This window comes from Alosa sapidissima, chromosome 5, assembly GCF_018492685.1.
Source record: "Alosa sapidissima isolate fAloSap1 chromosome 5, fAloSap1.pri, whole genome shotgun sequence".
Taxonomy (NCBI): Eukaryota; Metazoa; Chordata; class Actinopteri; order Clupeiformes; family Clupeidae; genus Alosa; species Alosa sapidissima.
Genome location: NC_055961.1, coordinates 12,324,365 through 12,344,364, shown reverse-complemented (window position 1 = coordinate 12,344,364; position 20,000 = coordinate 12,324,365). Strand labels below are relative to the sequence as shown.

Sequence of the window (20,000 nt, the reverse complement as noted above, 5' to 3'; positions counted from 1 at the left end):
TATGAACCTCACGTCATACATCAGTGACATTCTTTGAATCTCATTTTATTTCATCTGCTGTGTAGATAGATAGATAGATAGATACTTTATTGATCCCTAGGGGGGAATTCAAGGTCTCAGTAGCATACAGACAACACACACACATTCACTAACAGCAGAAAAAGTAATTAAAAGTATATAATATAAAAACACAACTAAGCAATAAGGACAGTAGAAGATAAAGAATATACTAAAATACAAATTATACTAACTAACACTTAATCTAAATCAATTCTAAAAACAGTATCCACATAGTGGTGATTAATCAATCAAGAGGAGCTTGCAATGACTGAGGCAGGGACTGAGCCTGTGATTCTCTGTGCATAGCAAGAGTAAGGTGCTCTGTGTGAGTGAGTGTCATGGTGATAGTGCAAATGAATAAGTCCAACAGTGCAACAGTGCAAGAATAAAGTCTATATATCTATATATCTATATATCTATATATATATATATATATATAACTATTTTAAGAAAAGGTGGCCACAGATCGGCTGTGGCATGGAGGGAGGGGTTATGCATATGTGCTAATGTGCTAATATAGCACGCAAACAGTGAGGCATAAAGACAGTGGTAAAAAAGTGGCTAGTGGACAGACAGTATCCAAACATGGAGGGGGTGAAGAGGCAGACAGACTATGCAGAGAAGTCTATCTCTCCTCTTCCCTTAAGTGAAGCATTGAAACGAGTTTGGCCCTATATTTTCACTAAAAGCCACTAGTGTGCACAGCACAGCACCCTCGCATGATTACCATGTCATAAGATAGGAAGAGCAGGTCACAGACTGGCAGTGATGAATTATGACCGAGACAAGCTGCACTATCCACCCCCCGCCCACACCGATAATAAACGGTCTCCACACTAGAGATAAGTGACCTCAGAACAAAGCGTATCAGTTGCAGAGGAGATAACTTATGATATCCGGCATTCAAAAAGAAAAAGAAAACCTCGCTTACACTGTCTGCCTCTTCCCTCACTTTAGTGCCTGTCTTATTAGTCTCTTTAGTGAGAGGGAAATATTCCTGACATGATCAACACAAGTGCATAGCCAAGCACTGTAACGTTACATCTACTTCATAGAGTTGCATCTGTGCGGAATCTAGATTTATACGTGTGGATTCTAGAAGGCTTTCTAGAAAATGTGACACTGCTTGTTGGAGATTAAAGGGCTCCGTGGCGAACGCTGCGATTCCGATTCCAAAAGCACCCTCTGTCTGTCTCTTTTATTCCGAGGACTCGGGCAGAGTGGGGAGATAAACATGATGTAAAGGCTACTCTATCTAATCTGCTTTTAGCAGTTCAGCTCGGGCTGAATTAGTGCACACAAGTAGGAGCGGAAAAGACAGGAGGGGCTATCTCAGAAGACACACACACACACACACACTACACACAAACACACACACACACACACTACACACAAACACACACACTACACACACACACACACACTACACACACACAAACACGCACACTACACACATACACACGCACACACACACGCACACACACACACAAACACGCACACTACACACATACACACGCACACGACACACACACACACACACACTACACACACACTACACACACACACACACACACACCCACACACACCCACACACACACACAAAGACACACACACACCCACACACACACACACACACACTACACACACACACACTATATACAAACACGCACACACACACATTCGTACATACACTTTCAGACACACACACACAGTATATTAATCCACACCCACACCCACACTACACACAAACACACACACACACACCCACATACACACACACCCACACTACACACAAACACACACACACACACCCACACACACACACTACACACAAACACACACACACACTATATACACACACACGCATTCGTACATACACTTTCAGACACACACACACAGTATATTAATCCACACACACACACACACACACACACACACACTCTCTCTCTCTCTCTTCCTCTGGTACCCCAGGGCTTAGCGCTGCCTCTCTCCCTCTGCCAGCTCCCCCCCCCCCCCCCCCTCCTGAGATGCATCAGCTCAGCCTCCCTTTAGCCCCAAGCCCCCTGACAGAGACAGATGCAGGAAGGGGTTGCTATGCTACACACTCCATAACCGTGGCAACTTGTTGCGTGGTAACAAGGAGCAGGCGCGCGTAGGGGAGGTGGGGGGTGAGTGGTGGTGGTGTGCGACCACCGGCGGAACGCGGTGATCCGGATTAATGGTGCGACCGGGGGCTGCTGCCGCCGCGGCCCTCTTCACACCTCCGTGGAGACGCTAAGCGCGGCGTCGGCGAGGTCTCTGGGTGCTGTTCAACGCTTCACGCTGGCGCTGAACGCCGCTGTAGAGAGACCGGGGTAGGTGTGCGTGGGTGTGGGGGTGGAGGTACGGCCTTAAGAAATGTTATGGAGATGCTCAACAGCAGGGGTTCAGAGCGCCTGTCTTGGTGGTGTTTGCGTGTGTCCGCTGAAATCGCAATTTTCGAATCTGCTTCATGTTCACAACCCAAACCAAAGCACACAAGAATGTACACTGAGCCCATGGATATCATCAATAGCCGCATGTGTGCACATACACACATACACACACACACACACACACACACACACACACACACACACACACACACACACACACACACACACACTCTGAGAGGTGCAGAGTACTTACCTTTGTCTTTCAAGATCTTCTTCATGTTAATGCCAGTGTCCATCTCTCCATCAGCAGGATTCAGCACTGCACAACAGAGAGGAGGTGTGAGGAGAGAAGAGGAGAGGGAACAGTACTGAGGCATGAGTGTAGGTCTGCGGGTGTAGAGAAAGTGCTGTAGGTGTGTGAAAGAGTGTGTGTGTGTGTGTGTGTGTTCCTCACCCAGGCGCTGGGGGCTCTGTCTGTGTGTGTGTGTGTGTGTGTGTGTGTGTGTGTGTGTGTGTGTGTGTGTGTGTGTGTGTGTGTGTGTGTGTGTTTGTGTTCCTCACCCAGGCGCTGGGGGCTCTGTGTGTGGGGGTTGGGGGAGCTGGAGGCAGAGCTGCTGGGGTGGGAGTGTGAAGAGGGCTGGGAAGCCGGGCGAGGACCTTCCTCCAGGGATGGAGTTGGAGAAGGACTGTCCTGCACACACTCCTGGAACGCATGCGCACACCAAAACACACAGAAAGACTTCAAACAATAGCATCACAGAGCTATACCCTAACACATACGACACACAAAATCAAGTACTGTGAATGTGTTGTTTGTTTGTGTTTGTGTGCATATGTATGTGTGTGTGTGTGTGTGTGTGTGTGTGTGTGTGTGTGTGTGTGTGTGTATACATGTACCAGTGTGCATTGAGTGCATATCTGACACAAGCATAATTAAATATATACACATATCACACTGCACGCCCCCAGCTATCGAGTTCCATTAAGACACAAAAGCTCCACTTGTAGCACTTCTAGCTTGTCTCAGTCTCTTTGTTCCTCTCTGTGGAGTGATCCTGAACACACACAGACATCCTCTCCACAGAGCTCAGAGAAACAACACACGTTTTCAAATCCAGAGTAAATACTAAAAGCGCTCGTATGATAGCTCTCGACAGCAACAGAAACTGTGTGCAATCCATGCGGAATACAGACAGTATGTGTGTGTGTGTGTGTGTGTGTGTCTCTCCGCACGTGTGAGCTGTCAGCAGAGGCACAGGGCTCTCTCTCATCTCTCCGGCTCTGTAGACTTTACTGTCTCAGGAAGGAATTCCTCCTACAACTTGCCTGTGGTGCTACATGTCACACACGCACACGCACACGCACACGCACACGCACACAAGCACACACACACACGGCTCTAGTTCTCCACGAGATAATGTTAGCAATTAGCTTCTGACTAGAGGAATATTGAATGCATTAGAGGGGTTTGTAAGAGGCTTGCTGTGAGGTTCCAAAGTGTCAGGACCCGTCATTTAGAATGTGACATGCACAGTAACATGTAACTGAACTGGAATTCAACACAGTGCTTCCATTTACGTGTGATCATAGTGCTGTTCTATAGGCCTTTAGCAAACATTACTATCTGTATGTGTTGTGTGGTTATGTGTGTCATTGCCTGGTGAGAGACATGGTGGTGTTAATTAGAATATGTGTATGAGTATAGAAGCTAAAGGAGGTGAGGAGGTTCAATGACTGTGATTGTGTGTGTGTGTGTGTGTGTGTGTGTGTGTGTGTGTGTGTGTGTGTGTGTGTGTGTGTGTGTGCATGTGTGTGAATGGCTGCCTTCTGTTTGTGCCCTACCTTGATGACAGACGCTCCGGCTCGGGACAGTGGACTGTGCATCTGAGCGGCAGCCGCCATGTTGGCGATGGTGTTCAGGTGGTTCATCTGGTTCATCGCCATGGCAACGGAGGCTGGTGGCAGACTGACGGGCAGCAGGGGGTGGGGCATCATCATGAAGGGCAGATCCAGACCTGGGGAGAGAGAGAGAGAGAGACAGAGAGAGAGAGAGAGACAGAGAGAGAGCAAGAAAAAGAGAGAGAGAAAGAGTGAATTTTATATTCAGTGTGCACACAAAAAACAGAACATAATTATTCTCAACAAATTGAGAATATCTAATCGCTAAACCATACACTAATGAGGGAGCGAATATGGGCATGAAATTGATTTGTAAATGATTCCATTTCAGTGCTGTAAATGTTTTGATGTAATTTTCAGGACAATCTGTTATTGAATGAATATGCTGTATTAGCCTGAAACGAGAGTATCTTTGCTAATGGGTACCACACATGCAGACATACAGTATTTACTGTTCAAAGTGATTTGCATAAATATGTCAAATATTATTCTACTCTCAGGTCTGTTATTTATAGCAATCAGCAAAGTATTTTTGCAAGGAACCATTATGTAAACTCATACATGAGCCTAGTAGAACAGTGGATATTTTTCATTGTAAGAACTGAACTAGGTCTACTCAGTGACTCCACTTGAACTAGAGGGAGGAACATGGATGAGAGGTGGAGCATGGAGAGGGGGATGAACAGAGACACTCAAGGAGGGAGGAGCAGGCAACAAGAGGGAATGAAGGGGGAAAAACAAGTGAGTGAGTGAGTTAGTGAGGGAGTGAGGGAGGGAGTGAGTGAGGGAGTGAGGGAGGGAGGGAGTGAGGGAGGGAGTGAGGGAAGGAAGGAGGGAGGGAGTGAGGGAGGGAGTGAGGGAAGGAAGGAGGGAGTGAAGGAATGAGTGAGTGAGTGAGTGAGTTAGTGAGTGAGTGAGTTAGTGAGTGAGGGAGGGAGTAAAAGGAGATAAAGTCATAAAGGCTGGGGGCAGGATAACTAGAGGATCCAATGGTTGGCCCGTAGGTGAAGAAGTGAGAGAGGGAATAAATGCAAGAGAAGAGTGAGTGAGTGAGTGAGTAAGTGATTGAATGAGTGAGTGAGTGAGGGAGGGAGTGAAGGAATGAGGGAATGAGTGAGGGAGGGAGTGAAGGAATGAGGGAATGAGTGAGGGAGGGAGGGAGTGAAGGAATGAGTGAGTGTGAGTGTGAGTGAGTGAGGGAGGGAGGGAGGGAGGCTAGGACAGTAAGGAGGAAAAGGGGGATTGGTCTGTTGAGGGCCAGAGGGACTCACGGTTGGCCAGCAGGTGGTTCTGCTGCAGAGAGCTAAGGTGGGCGCTGGAGAAGCCGTGCTGGGCGGCCAGGCCAGCAGGACCCAGGCCGTGCTGCCCAGAGGAGGGAGGGGACTGCAGCTTCTCCTTGTCCCAGGAGGACTCACTGCCGCCTGGGGAGGGGGGAGAGAGACACCAGGGAAGCAGGGAGAGAGTGAATGGGTGGCTCGACCTGTGAGATGATGGAGCAGTACAAGCAGGCTGAAACTGTGGGAAGGTAGGCCATAACAAAGGACGGGAGTCTGACCTCTACAGGACTAAAATAATCTGCGTAATCTGGCCAAAACGTCTGGTAGTTGATTTTCTGCCTAGGCTGGACATCAAGATACAAACCTCCTTACCAGTATACAAGATCTACAGAAACTATAATATAACTGCAAATATCTTAATCAGGCCTAAAATCACCAAATGGAAACAAACAGTGTTTGGGTATATGCAAGGTCAGCGAGGATGTTGAGACAGAATCTTCACAGTACGGAAATTCACCGTACGGAAATTGACCGAAATTGACCGGCTCTGACCATGTTGGCAACTCATAAAATGATGGCTGAAACACCACCAGTTTGTGTCAAGAGACAACACCGTGTAGACACACAGATTTGTACAGGGACCAATTATGATAATCGGATATATCATTTGCATACGTACAAAATGGTAATAATGTGAGAAGCCATTATAATGTTTCTTTAAGTATAGCCTTATGTATAACATGTCCCCATACACAACACAAAACACCGGCACGACCATACAAATGAGGCTCTACTCTCTTGTTTACAAGACAGAGAATCACGGCATTGTTTCCACCAAAGGGTTAACCCACTCCAGTCAATCTCGCTTGGGCCAGAGTGTCTCATATACATAAATAAATCAATAAAACAGAATGCAATGGAGAACCAGGTTGCAGAGGGTTGGAGAGAGGGTTGGGGGGGCATGAATTGACTTAAGTAGAACCGCAGTGAGGGGTGGAGGTGGTGGAGGAGGGGGGTAGATGGTGCAGGGAAATGGGGAGAGTCAAAACTGGAGGAGGAGGAATCGAAATCATTGTATAATTCTGCTTAATAAGCAAGAGAAGTCCTGGGAGTGCAATAACAGATGGTGTTTTTGCAACAGATTGCGGTGAGTGATTCTTTTAATAATAATGCGAATTAAATTCTTCCTCTGTAGAATCCCGGCCCGTTCATCAGGGAGCTGTTTGAATGAGAGCAAAAAACAGGCAGCTAAACTAATGATGGCGCTCAACACCTGAGACCATGGTGTATGAGCGTGAGTATGCATGTGTGGCTGTGAGAGTGTGTGTGTGTGTGTGTGTGTGTGTGTGTGTATGCATATACTAAACCCGTTGTAACACAGTGTATGTGTGTATCTGGGTATGTGCATACAAAACAATACGCTAAAAGTATTTTCAAGAGTATATGAGAGTGTGCTGTGAGTGGAAATGTGTGGTGTGTGATAGACACTTGTGCAAGTGTGTGTGTGTGTGTGTGTGTGTAAATAACTGTGCAGCGTACTGTGTGAATAAATGAGTGTGAGTATGTAAACGTGACAGAGAGAATCACTGGGAGTGTTGATGATCACATTAAAACTCTACACAGTAATCACTCTATTAGTCCAGCATTTTCTGTTTGTGAATGGCCAATCTTCTCATACGACTCCAAAATAACACACTACTTCAACACAAACGGGATCAAACAAGTAAAGATGATCGGAGTTAAGTAGCCAATAAGTATGTTAAGTATTCAAACATATGAACACTTATTCTGTGACACTTCATTTTTATCGAGTCTTCCAAACGTTTTCCAAAAAAAAAAGAACAGAGGGAAAAAACTAGAAAACCAACACTTCCTACTTAGAGTGTTTTATTGGACACCCAATAACTCAACTGCCGACCTCGTGCGGCCGAAACGACAGCGGCAGAACCTCGGCACGTGTGCTGATGTGCGCGTCGGCGCCGTATATCAGAGCGGGCCTGGCTGAACCATCTCCAGAGCTGGTGCTGATGGCCCATTTGGGCCGAGTCCAAAGGCTCCTCAAGTGCTGGCTGGCCCTGTAATTAGCCAACGATGGTGCCAGCATGGAAGGAGAGAGAGATGGATCGCGAGAACGAAAAGAGAGAGAGAGAGAGACAGAAAGAAAGAGAGAGATGTGTGGTGAGGGAGGGAATGAGTAAGAGTAGGTGAGGATGAGTGAGGGAAAGAGAGATGGATAGATATGATACGAGGTGAGAGAGAGATAGAGATAGATAGAGAGATAGATAGAGAGAGAGAGAGAGAGAGAGAGAGAGAGAGAGAAAGAGAGAGAGAGACCATTAACATAGCGAATCTGCAGCCTGTCTGTCCGTCAGTCATGCTTTGAGAATGTGTCCATCACGCTGGCCCTCCCCAGTCCCCCGCTGCCAGAGCTGGTTAACAGAATCCTTTTTAAAGACCCCCCACAACTCCCCAACCCCCGACGTCCATAATTAACCAGCCCCACCCATCCCTCATCCATGTCCTGCATCGCCTCACCCCCCCCCCCCCCCCCCCCCTTCCCCAATGTCCCTCGTCGTTCATTTTTTTTTCTCCCATCCACTTTTAAACACTTTTTTCTCATCGGCGAGAAATCAATTAAGACACGGGGATCCAAGGACACTGGGGTGTATTAGGGAGCCAGTGCTGAGAAGGGTCACCCCTTTTATCGATTGTCGCAGGCCGGAGGAGGACGTGATTGTGTTTGTTGTCCACTACCGTGCCAAGGGTCTCAACTCAATGAGCAGGTTTACATCTCCAACGAAGCATTTTGTTTTACTTGTTCTTTGTTTGCTTTTGTTTTTGTTTTGTTTTGGGGGTTAATTCTACGCCTGAACGACAGGGTCATGAAAACAAATGTGAAGCTAGCCAGATAGATAAATGGTCATCTTTAACGCTGGTCTGTTTGGAAGAGACTGTAGCATCACGTTCTTATCAACAACAGAGGCGTGACATAGGCCGGAGATCCAGAATATAAAAGGAACTCCAGTGTGGAGCGTCAGTAAAAACAATAGAGTTTATGGAGGCCAACACTCCTTATGCAACTCCACTACCTTGAGTGCACAACTACAGTGAAGGAGAACATGTGATGAAGACAGAGAGCCAGCCAGACAGACACACCTAGGGCTAGACAGGTCAACTTGGCAGTTACTGGCTCACTGGTTTCAGTTACAGCAACACCTTTGAGAACACTGGCAAAAGAATACAAACCCAAAACAATATTTTTTATCAGGCTAAGTTATACAAAAGCTTTGTGACTAATTGGGTCACAACAGACTTCACTCTTGACAGTGAGACACAAGGGTGCTTTTGAGTGTTTTTATTACTTTGGTTGTCTTCCATTCCTTTCATTTTATGATGTGATAATTTAAGTTGACTCTTACTGTGTTACATGTGATGGCATGTCTTGCTTCTTTGTGTACATTTAAAATAGACTTCTTTCTGCAAAGGTCCTACAATATTACTGCACTTTGCTCCACTGTTGTTGTTTTTATTCATGCTTTATAAATGTATAAATTGTCATATAAATTGGCATATTTAGAGACTACATAAATAAATCCAAGTATTGTAAATCCATTACGATTTGTTTAAAACAGAGCTGGATTGGACTTGTGAGTTTTAACCTCTCATAGTGGCCATGCTTAGCAGGTGACTCGGGATTGGAATGGTGGTGGTGGGGGGGGGGGGGGGGGGGTGGGTTGGTTGAGTGGTGGGGGAAGCACAGCACAGTCTGACCCTTGCTAGTGTGCGTGAGAGACGGGGGTAAACAAACTGTGCATTTTGTTTACGGGAGAGGGCCCATCACTGGGTTGGGGCAGAGGGGGGAGGGGGGCCCGGCCTCTCGAGTGTGTGAGTGCACGCTGTGTTTACTTCTCCGCAAAACAAACCTCGAACGAAACGCGGCCAGACCCGGGCAGGCAGGGAGCGGACGGCGTTGTGTCAGACTGCTCCCGTCAGAGGGGGTCAGTTAGCAAAAAAAAAAAAAAAACCTCTCCCCTCCTCTCCCCATGCGCTCCGTTCCCTCTGCTAATGATGCATATTGCTGGTGCGCTGGCTCTTACTGAACTGTGTTGGTGTTCGGGGTTTGTGTAAATAGAGCTTGATGAGTGCATGTGGAGAACAGGCAAACGCAGGTCTGAGGCCAGCCCAAGATAGATGGGAACGTTCGGGTGAGTGATTCACCGCTGTCCTCTGTGCCCTGCTCTACGGTCAGAACGTCCATATTAAGATGGGGTGTGTGCTCAGTTCTTTCATACGTGATGCTGCCATTAGTCCGCATTCTATGCTTTATAAGAAGAAAACACGATAGGGCTGCATACATACGCACACAAAGACATAGACATAGACACAGACACACACAGACACACACACACTCCTGAGGAAGTATAAAGCAGATCTACTGTACAAATGTCAGCTCTTTCTCATTGAGAGCCTTGCAGAGTGAAACTGTGAATACTGAGCCGATCTCGTTCAGCTCCATTAATTGAGGCATTGGAATTCACAGAGTTCTTTCTTTGCAGGAGTAATTATATTTCTCGCTTGCTAATGAAGAGGTCAAAAAGCTCATTTTATGACGACTCCACCTCCCAGTCTAGTCCTCTCTGAGGAGTCATTCAGTGGGAGCGGGCTGAGAAACAGAGGAATATGGCCTCCGTTTTATCACCGCAATGCCAGTCTAGGCTAGAATAATCTCACACACCCAGGGCTACATACACACACACACACTCTTGCTCATATGACTTTTATATATTTCATCAAACACACATACAACAACACTTCAGCATAAAAAGGCACCTGTTTATTAATGCACGCGTGTGTGTGCCCCTCTCCCCACACACACACGCACATACACACACTCTCTCTCTCTCTCTCTCTTTCCTTTTGCACTGATAAATTTACAATTAAACACACATGCATGCAAGCAAGTACACACACATACACACGCAGGCACACACATGTACTCTCTCTCTCTCTCCCTCCCTAACTCCTTTCTTTCTCTCTCTCTCTCTCTCTTACACACACTCACACACACACACACACACACTGTCCGGGAGCACATTAACAGCTTGTAGCGGGTGCGGGTGGAGGGCGGCACGCTGGCACTCTGTTTGTCATATTTCTTGTGGGCCTCGCCATCTGCCGGGGTGGCATTTTCATGGCTGTTTACCCCGACTCCCGCCAAGGAATCATCTGCCACCGCATAATGCCGGCCTCCGCAGAAAAAACGGGGATTAAGTTGGTAATGCAACTGAGACTATTGCTAATTTGGTGTAATTGGGAAGAAATGAAGATAAATGAGGGCGAGGAAGGCAAAGGCAATCAGTGCAGCAGGCAGTACAGCTGTGCTTTTGGCCAAATTCACCCCCACTGCCACCCGCACACAGCCACACTCCACCTCAACCCCACCCCACCCCACCCTCACACACACACACACACACAACACACACACAACACACCTATCAAACAAACACGCAGGCCCCCTACGTTCAACAAGGCACTTGCAAATCCATTTTAATAACAAATCTGCTCTCGTGTCTAAGAAAGGGAAAATGGTGGGAGTGTGTGTGTGTGTGGGGGGGGGGGGGGGGGTGGACGCTCTGGTCAGTGTGGCAGAATGGCAGTGTGGCAGGCCAGGCGCTGTTCAGATCTCAGTTGGTTAGGCATGGCTAATTGGGGTGGGGGGGTGTAAGGGGGGAGAAGGGGGGGGGGGGGATTTTGGGTGGGACTCTTATAGGGTTGACCTTCAGACTGACCTTCCTCATTTGCATTGTATGACAAAGAGGCTACAGAGCAATATTTTAACTTCACAATATTAAGTACAATAAACTGTTATTAACTTTAACTAAAGTTTAAGGTTTAGGGGGTTGTTGCCTTTTTGTTTTAGCTCTAGGGTTTGTAGTCTTTTATGACAAATTCATCTTAATTCTCGCTATTTCAAAGTGTGATTCTGGGCTACACCAGGTCCAAAACTAATATGAGGTTACTTTATGTAGCACGCTGATGTTGTGCTGGACTATTATATAGCACAAACAGGGATTCTCAGTTAGATTGACAGCTACTGATTGCCCCTCCACATCCCCTGCCTCTACAGCTGAAGGTTAGTAGCATGATGGTGGAGGCAGGGTGTGTGTGTGTGTGTGTGTGTTTGAGTGGCAGTGTATTTTTTCGGGGCATCGGTGGGGTGCCCACTGTGCCCCTTGTGTACCCCCTTCTCTGTGCCAGACACCCCTCTGGCAGCAGTCCTCCCCCCTTTACATACACACCCGAACTGCTCTGCACAGATGTCCCCATCCCCACACAACACACCCAAATATAGATTCACACATGCACGCATACACACACACACACACACACACACACACATACACACATGCGCGCACACATGTACACATACACACACACACACACACACAGATATGCACACACACACACATGCGCGCACACATGTACACACACACACACACACACACACACACACACACACACACACACACACACACACACACACACACATGCGCGCACACATGTACACACACACACACACACACACACAGATATGCACACCCTGCACCTTGTACACAGACACTGCAGCCCCTCGAAGAGGACATCCTTCAAGGCCATACATCAGCCCCATGGTGATGAGACATCTGCACAGGCCCACCGTGTGTGTATGTGTGTGTGTGTGTGTAGACATGTCCCTGTGTGTGTGTGTGTGTGTGTGTGTGTGTGTGTGTGTGTGTGTGTGTGTGTGTGTGTGTGTGTGGTGTGTGTGCTGTTCATCCTCTCCCTAGTGTGACACAGCGGAGAGAATTCATCAAATTTATTAGGTCTGATTTAAATAGGAGATGCTGCTGTTAAAACTAATGCAAGAGCTGCCCAGCATGGCTACATGGCAGAGGGCCCTGCAAATCTCAACAGGGCCCTAACCACACACTTCAGCCCTTTAAATCAACCCTAGTGTGGAGAGACTCCCACTTTTCCAGAAACTTACTTGTAGAGCAGTCCACTGAAAACTCTAAAATGACACTTTTCATCTTCACCACATCAGCTAGAGGTGACCGACTACTACAGATGGATGTAATGACCAGCAGCAGTAAACTCTATTTCCGTACAATCTGTCAGGTGTGAAATCTTTCCCCTTTCCATCGAGGTAAAGATGGTATCATCACCCTGGGAACATTGACAGATCTGTGCCTGTCTCCATATGTTTACACTAACACCCCCCACCTACTAGTGATTTTGAAGGGCTAATGTTTTCATTAGGGGTTGAGAAACTGTTCTGTAGTCAATAACAACGAAGTAATGAAGAGGAGAAAGTACTAGCAGCAGCAACAGAGGAAAAAGCAGCATAAGAAAAAAAAGAAAAGAAAAGAAAAAAAAAACATTTAAATTGCGAGTCATTAATTCCCCTCCCAGAACAATGTGACTACAATTCACCGGAGGCTCGGCGTAGGGAGAGGCGTTTGAATTGGAAGTGAAAATGATTAAAGAGAGGCGTTAATGAAGTGTTAATTGCTGTGAGGAGTTGCAAGGAGGCAGGAGGATTCAGACAGATCTGACAGGGAGTAAATGAGTGCTGTTTTTCACCCACACCTCTACGTACGCTGCTGAGGGAAAGACATGGGAACTGACACAAGTCTGAGGAGAACAGCAAGAGGAACCACACCGATTTTTGCAAGGCAAATATGAGCAGTGTTGAAATGTATATGGTCCCTAAACTCAACCCTGGTGGACTCCAAAGGATTCTAAAATGTGTTATGGGATAATGAAAAGGAAAAAGGCAACCAGTTTATATCATATCAGTTTCAGCAGTTAGGGAACAGAGTTTGACAGGATGTTTTCTTTGGGGGACAGACTGTGAAGAATAATTAAGAGGCACAAGCTTAAGCAGTCACACCACATCCCAATTGGAATGATGCTGCACCAATAACATGGACTTGAAAGACGCAAACTCTAGATAACCTGAGAACTCTATATTTTAATAGAAAAGCCAGATGATATTCTGTGGTGAAGTCTATGGAGACCGTTGGGCATAGTTTACTTCCCCTTAGCTTTTCCTGTCGTATTCTCCATGGCTAAAGTAAACTTTCACAGTCTCAAAAATCACTCAATGCTTCTTGGGGAGATGAGAGAAAATACTGAAACAAGGTAAAGCAAGCAAAATACAAAAAACAATTAATTTGACACCAATCTACATCTATCTGTAGACCTATAACTAGATTAAAACCTCTTTATAAGACCATATCATTCAAAGTCTTGTTTTACAGCTTTGGAGCATATCCTATTCCAAATATTTAATACAAACTAATCAACCCTGCAATAGGGCTATCGATCTCTCACTTCAAAAAAGTGTCTACTGCACAAAGCAAGTACTTGACAAAAAAGGAACCTGTACGTCTCATGTCAATATGCGGCAGCTGCTTATCCAGTGCCTCAATATCCTCGTTTCCTTCAAATATGGCGCTAACTACTTTTGGACGACGCACACGCACTCTCAATTAGCAAGGATTTATTTATAGAGCCTCCTACGGCTAAACATTCGGGCTCTCATTATGGCCTCTGAGTGAGTCCCTTTGCATTGTGCCGCTCAACGGCTTTTGTGTTGCCCAAGACGGTGCAGACTCTCTCACTTAGCCTCATCACAGGCAGACATTAATGGCCATCAGAGAGCCGTGTTCCCTTTGAACGGCTCACGGCGGCTCCCGCTTTGATCATAAGTAGCGCTTGCTTCACAGACGGTGGAGGAAGATGTCTCTTTGATATGGGCCCATGCGTTTACATATCAATGAGTGCCACCAAAAGATCGGTTTTGAGAGAGAGAGAGAGAGAGAGAGAGAGAGAGAGAGAGAGAGAGAGAAAGAGAAAGAGGGAGCAAGAGAAGAAGAAAAGGTGGAAAAACAATGTGAGAGGAAGAGAGAAAGAGATGGATGGATTATAGAGGGAGAGGTAAAAAGGAAAGAGAGAGAGAGAGTAGAGAAGAAGAGGAGCTGGCGTGTAAGACAGCCTCCAGAAAACATGGGGATTGTCACACAAGTCAGTTGCTGGCTTGTATCATCTTTGGGTGTAGGGGGGGGGGGGTGGGGGGGGGGGGGGGGTGGTGTTCTAGAAGCTTCCATCTCAACGCAGGCCTGGGACCTGTCAGGTGTTCTCCTCTGACTGGCCGCGGCTCATTTGGTGTTTGGAACAGGAGTTTTGGGGAGCTTAACAGGTTTTCATTAGGCGTCGTTTCGAGGCTCATTTGGAATCAATCCCCTCTCGGACACTCGCGCTGGCTCCCGTGTCAGTCCGGATGAAAAATGATCCGGAGCTGGAGGGGGAAGGGGGGGGGGATGGGTGGACGAGCTCCGCGTTGCCCCCCCTGTTCGTTGTGCGTGCCCCGGTCCGTTAATACAGTATCATCTGGTCGGAAGAGCGGGCAATTCCCACATCTCATTACCGACAGGAACCGTCCCATTAGCAGGGCCAAGGGTTTCAGACTAAATGCAGTGTGTGTGTGCGTATGTGTGTGTGTGTGTGTGTGTGTGTGCATGTGTGCGTGCGTGCATGTGTGTTTGTGGCTGAATGTGTTTGGACATGTTTTTTCTGTATGTTCACCTTCACATACTCAATCCTCTACCTGTCTATCTGTAAGTGACACTAACAACTCTCTTCTCTCCTTCACAAGTATATAGACACTCACTAAAGACACAGTCAAAGAGAGAGGTGTAACACTTCACTTGTTTCTGTAATGCATTATGAATACATAAAAAGTTATGAATCACAATGAATCACAATGCTTCATGACTGACATAAGTTTAGTCTACACAAATCTATTTTTATTAGCATCTATATGTATACGTATATCATGTTTATAGTAAATATTTACTATATAGTATAGTAAAAGTCCTTAAAGCATAAGTATTAAAATGCCTGTTAAAGCACTCATAACATCTTTGCCCTCAAATGTTGTTTTCGCCACATGTTCTTTATAATGTGTAGGGCTTATAATGCTTTATGAGAGCAGTCATGTCTATTCATAAATAGCTGTGTAAAGTTAGTTGTTGCAATGCATGGTGAATTCTTACCATTACATTAAATGTGTTCCTAATGCTTTATGGATACTGGGTTTCAGTAAAGTGTTACTGAAAGGGCTGATGGGGTTGCATAAGGTTGTACACTGAATTGAATTGTGACATGTGCTTTTGTGTGAGGGCATACTGCTCACAAATGCATACATAGGTTTGTAAGGATCTGTGAATATGTGTAAGCATATCTGAGTGTGTGTGGTGGTTTCAGTGTGTTTATGAATATCTGTGAATATGTGTGTATCTGTGCATGCACGAGAGTGTGTGTGTGTGTGTGTGTGTGCGCACATGTGAGTATGTGTGTGTGTGCACATGTGAGTATCTGTGAGTGTACAGTCTGTGTGTGCTCAAAATATCTGAGTGTGTAACAGTGTGAGCATGTGTGTACTCTGAGAAATCTCTAGTGGCAGGCAGCCCATCCTCACAGTGGTCAGTGTGTGTGTGTGTGTGTGTGTGTGTGTGTGTGTGTGTGTACGTGTGTGTGTGTGTGCGTGTGGCCTCTGTCCTACTGAGACAGATGATTTATGGAACATTAATTTCTGATGCTCGGAACATGGGGGAATATTTCTGCTAAAGGACAAAAGAATGGGCAGATTTCTGATATGTCAGCAGGATACCGAGACAGAGGAGAGCAGCGGTACTTAGCCCGGCCAGCCGAGGTGACAGCAGTTCTTTGATCCATAAATATTGTTTGTGCCACCCCTCTTCTTTTCAAGACTGAGGACCCGAGTGAAAAAGAGGTCACGCTATTTTGGGGCTTTCATTCCTCCGACTGCTGTTCCATTTCAAAAAACCATCAGTGACGAATGAGATTAAGACACATTATTGATTGACCACTTGAGTTGCAATGAAGCTTTGAAAATCACGTCACTTAACTGTGGCGAGTGTCATGTCTATGAAGAATTGCAGACTTCAGGGTCATTGTCTACGACGTGCAATGTGATCTTATAAGAGCATATTTTTGTCCTCACAAGGCACAACTGAACTCTTATCAAAGAGAGTGAATGAGGTGGTGAAATATCAGATATAATCTTACTGATGTGTAACATATGGACACACTCACACACACATATACACACATCTACCCATTACAAGACACGGTCTAATATGAAAAAATCTATGGTGTTAAAATCAGTGAATGCTGAACCATTGTTTTAATTACACTGTTTTAATAACAGTGAATAGAATGATAATATAGAAATAAATAAAACAAAATACAATAAAGACAACATACAACATATGTCTATGACACAAATCACAAATCACCTACAGCCAATCTACTACCCAAGTTCAAGAGGTGACCTTTGGTCCTTGTGGAGAAGTTGCGTGGGGGTGGGATGGGTTGTGGGAGAAGTTGCGTGGGGGTGGGATGGGTTGTGGAAGGTGGTCATTGTAAGCCGATCCACCCCTCCTCAACCCACAACCCCGACGAGGATCATCTCCTCGCTCTCCACACAGTCAATATTTTACGGACAACAAACCGCTCCTGCGGATCGAGTGACGGTGTCTATCGGCCAGACGACAGAGGAGAGGCCTCTCCGGTTACAGAGAGATTAGAGAAGCGAGGGAAGACAGGGAGGAGAGGAGGGAGAGGAGGAGGAGGAGGAGGAGGAGGAGGCTGTCCATTTTCCATGTGCACATTGTAGAATTAGTGATCAGTGGGCTTGCATTTTCTATCTACGTAATGAAAACCATTTCTTGTATTCTGTCTCAGGGATATATATTTTTTCTTTATCATGTGACATTATTTTTCCCTGGCACTCTTTCTCAAGAATACTTTTGTTTATGATGTGAGACATTAAATAGAAGTAAAAATGTGTTTTCTGTCCATGGAAACTACAGCCGACTTCATCTAGGGATGTCTATGATATTACATACAGTATTCACAGGCCAAAAATCTGTTCTTTGTCTCGCTATGTTGTATGTTACCACAGCGGGTAATCTTTTACCACGTAGACTTGTTTGTGATGTGCCATGATGAAGCAGGCGTAAAATCTGATCCATTTTGTTTGGTTTTCAGGTAAGATTACTGTGAGAGGATGACCTTGGCTAAGAGCTCTCCTCCATGGTGTCGCCCAATCAGTCTAATGAAAGAGACGCCCTCCAATGACAAAGCACTCCAACCACGCCAGCAGAGATTAAATGAGGTGAGGGACAGAAGTAGAAAATGCTGACCAGCTTGCTACTTTGGAACTTGGTCATGCACACAAACAGATGCATGAACATGCATGCACACACACACACACACACACACACACACACTCACTCACATGCATATGTGCACACTTGCACGCGGGCACACACACACACACAACACACACACACACACACACACACCTCCTCACAAACAGTCTGTGAGTTTCCATCTCCTCTCTCTCTCTCTCTCTCTCTCTCTCTCTCCCTCTCTCTTTCTCTCTCTGTCTCTCTCTCCCTCTCCACCCACACCTGGTTTTTGCTAACTCGGCAAATCACGTGCCTGACAGCCTCCTGAGCCTCTTTAAATAATGCATGGGATTTCTCTTTTAACTTGTCAGTCGCTCTGCAAAAAAATATATCAGTCCTCCTCTGATGTCATTTGTGACGGTGATTTTTCCTGACAGCTCTCCATTAGGCCAATGAGTCGGGCCGCTATCCTCTGCTATTCTTCTGCCGCTGCCTCCACCAGAAACACATGTTCCTCTTTTGCCTTTTTCCCCTAGTTTTTGCCCCTTCTCGCCACCCCCCCCCCCACACACACACACACACACTCCACACACATATACACACTTTATCCTTCTCTTTCTCTCTTTGATTCTGGCCTTTTTGTCTCTCTCTCTCTCAGTCACACACTCCCTCTCTCTCTCTCTCTGTCACACTCTCTCTCCCTCTCTGTCACTCTCTCTCTCTCTCTCTCTCTCTCTCTCTGTCACACTCTCTCTCCCTCTCTCTCAGTCACACTCTCTCTCTCTCTCTCTATATGTATATATATATAATCTCGCCCTCTCTTGTTAACAGGGTTTCAGAGGCATATTTACAGCATTTCTCAGGCGGCGGCCTCGTGGCTTTTCTGTGCGGCGACCCCCTGGGAAGCAGCCGCGTCCTTTCAGATGGCCGTCGTCACGGCTGCAGCCGCTGCCATGGCCCGGCGGCTGCTCTGGACCATAGTTTGCCAGATTCTTAATAAAAACGCAACTCTTAAAAAGAAAAAAAAAGGAGAGAATAGTAGAGAAAAGTAAAGAAAACACCCTTGATACTGGCCCAAGAGACAGAGAGAGAGAGAGAGAGAGAGAGAGAGAGAGAGAGAGAGAGAGAGAGAGAGAGAGAGAGAGAGAGAGAGAGAGAGAGAGAGAGAGAGAGAGAGAGAGAGCGCAATTTAAAAGGTTTCGAGCAAAGCCAAGTAACCGTTCTGCCGTTTGGCAGAAATCAAATGATCAAGCCACTTCTCTTTCTATCGCTCCAAAAAATGCAGAGTGGAGTGTCAGTCTGTTCCTTTATAATTTATTTATTTAGTCCACTATAAAGTGACCTCACTCAAGTGGACAGAGGTCACTATTTGAGAGAGAAAAGTGCAGAGGGAGGGGAGAGGAGAAAAAGAGAGAGAAAGAGAGAGAGAGAGAAAGAGTGAGGGAGAGAGAGAGAGAAAGAGTGAGGGAGAGAGAGAGAAAGAGTGAGAGAGAGTGAGGGAGAGAGAGAGAGAAAGAGTGAGGGAGAGAGAGAGAGAGAGAGAGAGAGAGAAAGAGAAAGAGAAAGAGAGAGAGAGAGAGAGAGAGAGAGAGAGAGAGAGAGAGAGAGAGAAAGAGTGAGAAAGAGTGAGGGAGAGAAACAGAGAAAGAGTGAGGGAGAGAGAGAGAGAAAAAGCGTGAGAGAGAGAGAGAGAAAAAGAGAGAGTGAGAGAGAGAGAGAGAGAGAGAAAGAGTGAGAGAGTGGTGAGAGAGATTGAAATCGAGCCTATCTCTGAGAACTGCTTCATGCAGATAGCTCAGGGTTTTCTTTCTCTTTCCCCCCCTCTTACTTGTGGCCAAGGAGGGGGAAAACACAGATTAGCCACTTCTTTGATGTTTCTCACAAAAAAACAGCTTGCCATCAGAGAGGGACAGGACCAAAAAAACACAGCTCCCGGGAAGGGAGGGAGGAAGGAACGGGAAAAAAAGGAAAAAGAAGAAAAAGAAAGAAGGGGGTACGGCGAGAGAGGAGAAAAGGAGCACAAGAGAGGGAGAGAGAGGAGGGGAGAAAAACAGAGACATCAGGCTCCGCAGCTGTCGTCTAGGGAT

The 20,000-nt window shown here is 46.2% G+C and overlaps 1 protein-coding gene across 1 annotated transcript in view; it reads right to left on the bottom strand.

Moving 5' to 3' along the window:
• LOC121709095 (dachshund homolog 2-like) overlaps nt 1-20,000 on the bottom strand; it is a 62,023-nt gene that overhangs the window by 37,838 nt on the left and 4,185 nt on the right. Inside the window, 4 exon segments of the mRNA XM_042092168.1 lie at nt 2,728-2,793; nt 3,036-3,177; nt 4,317-4,489; nt 5,645-5,794. Of these exon segments, the coding sequence (XP_041948102.1) occupies nt 2,728-2,793; nt 3,036-3,177; nt 4,317-4,489; nt 5,645-5,794 (531 nt within the window).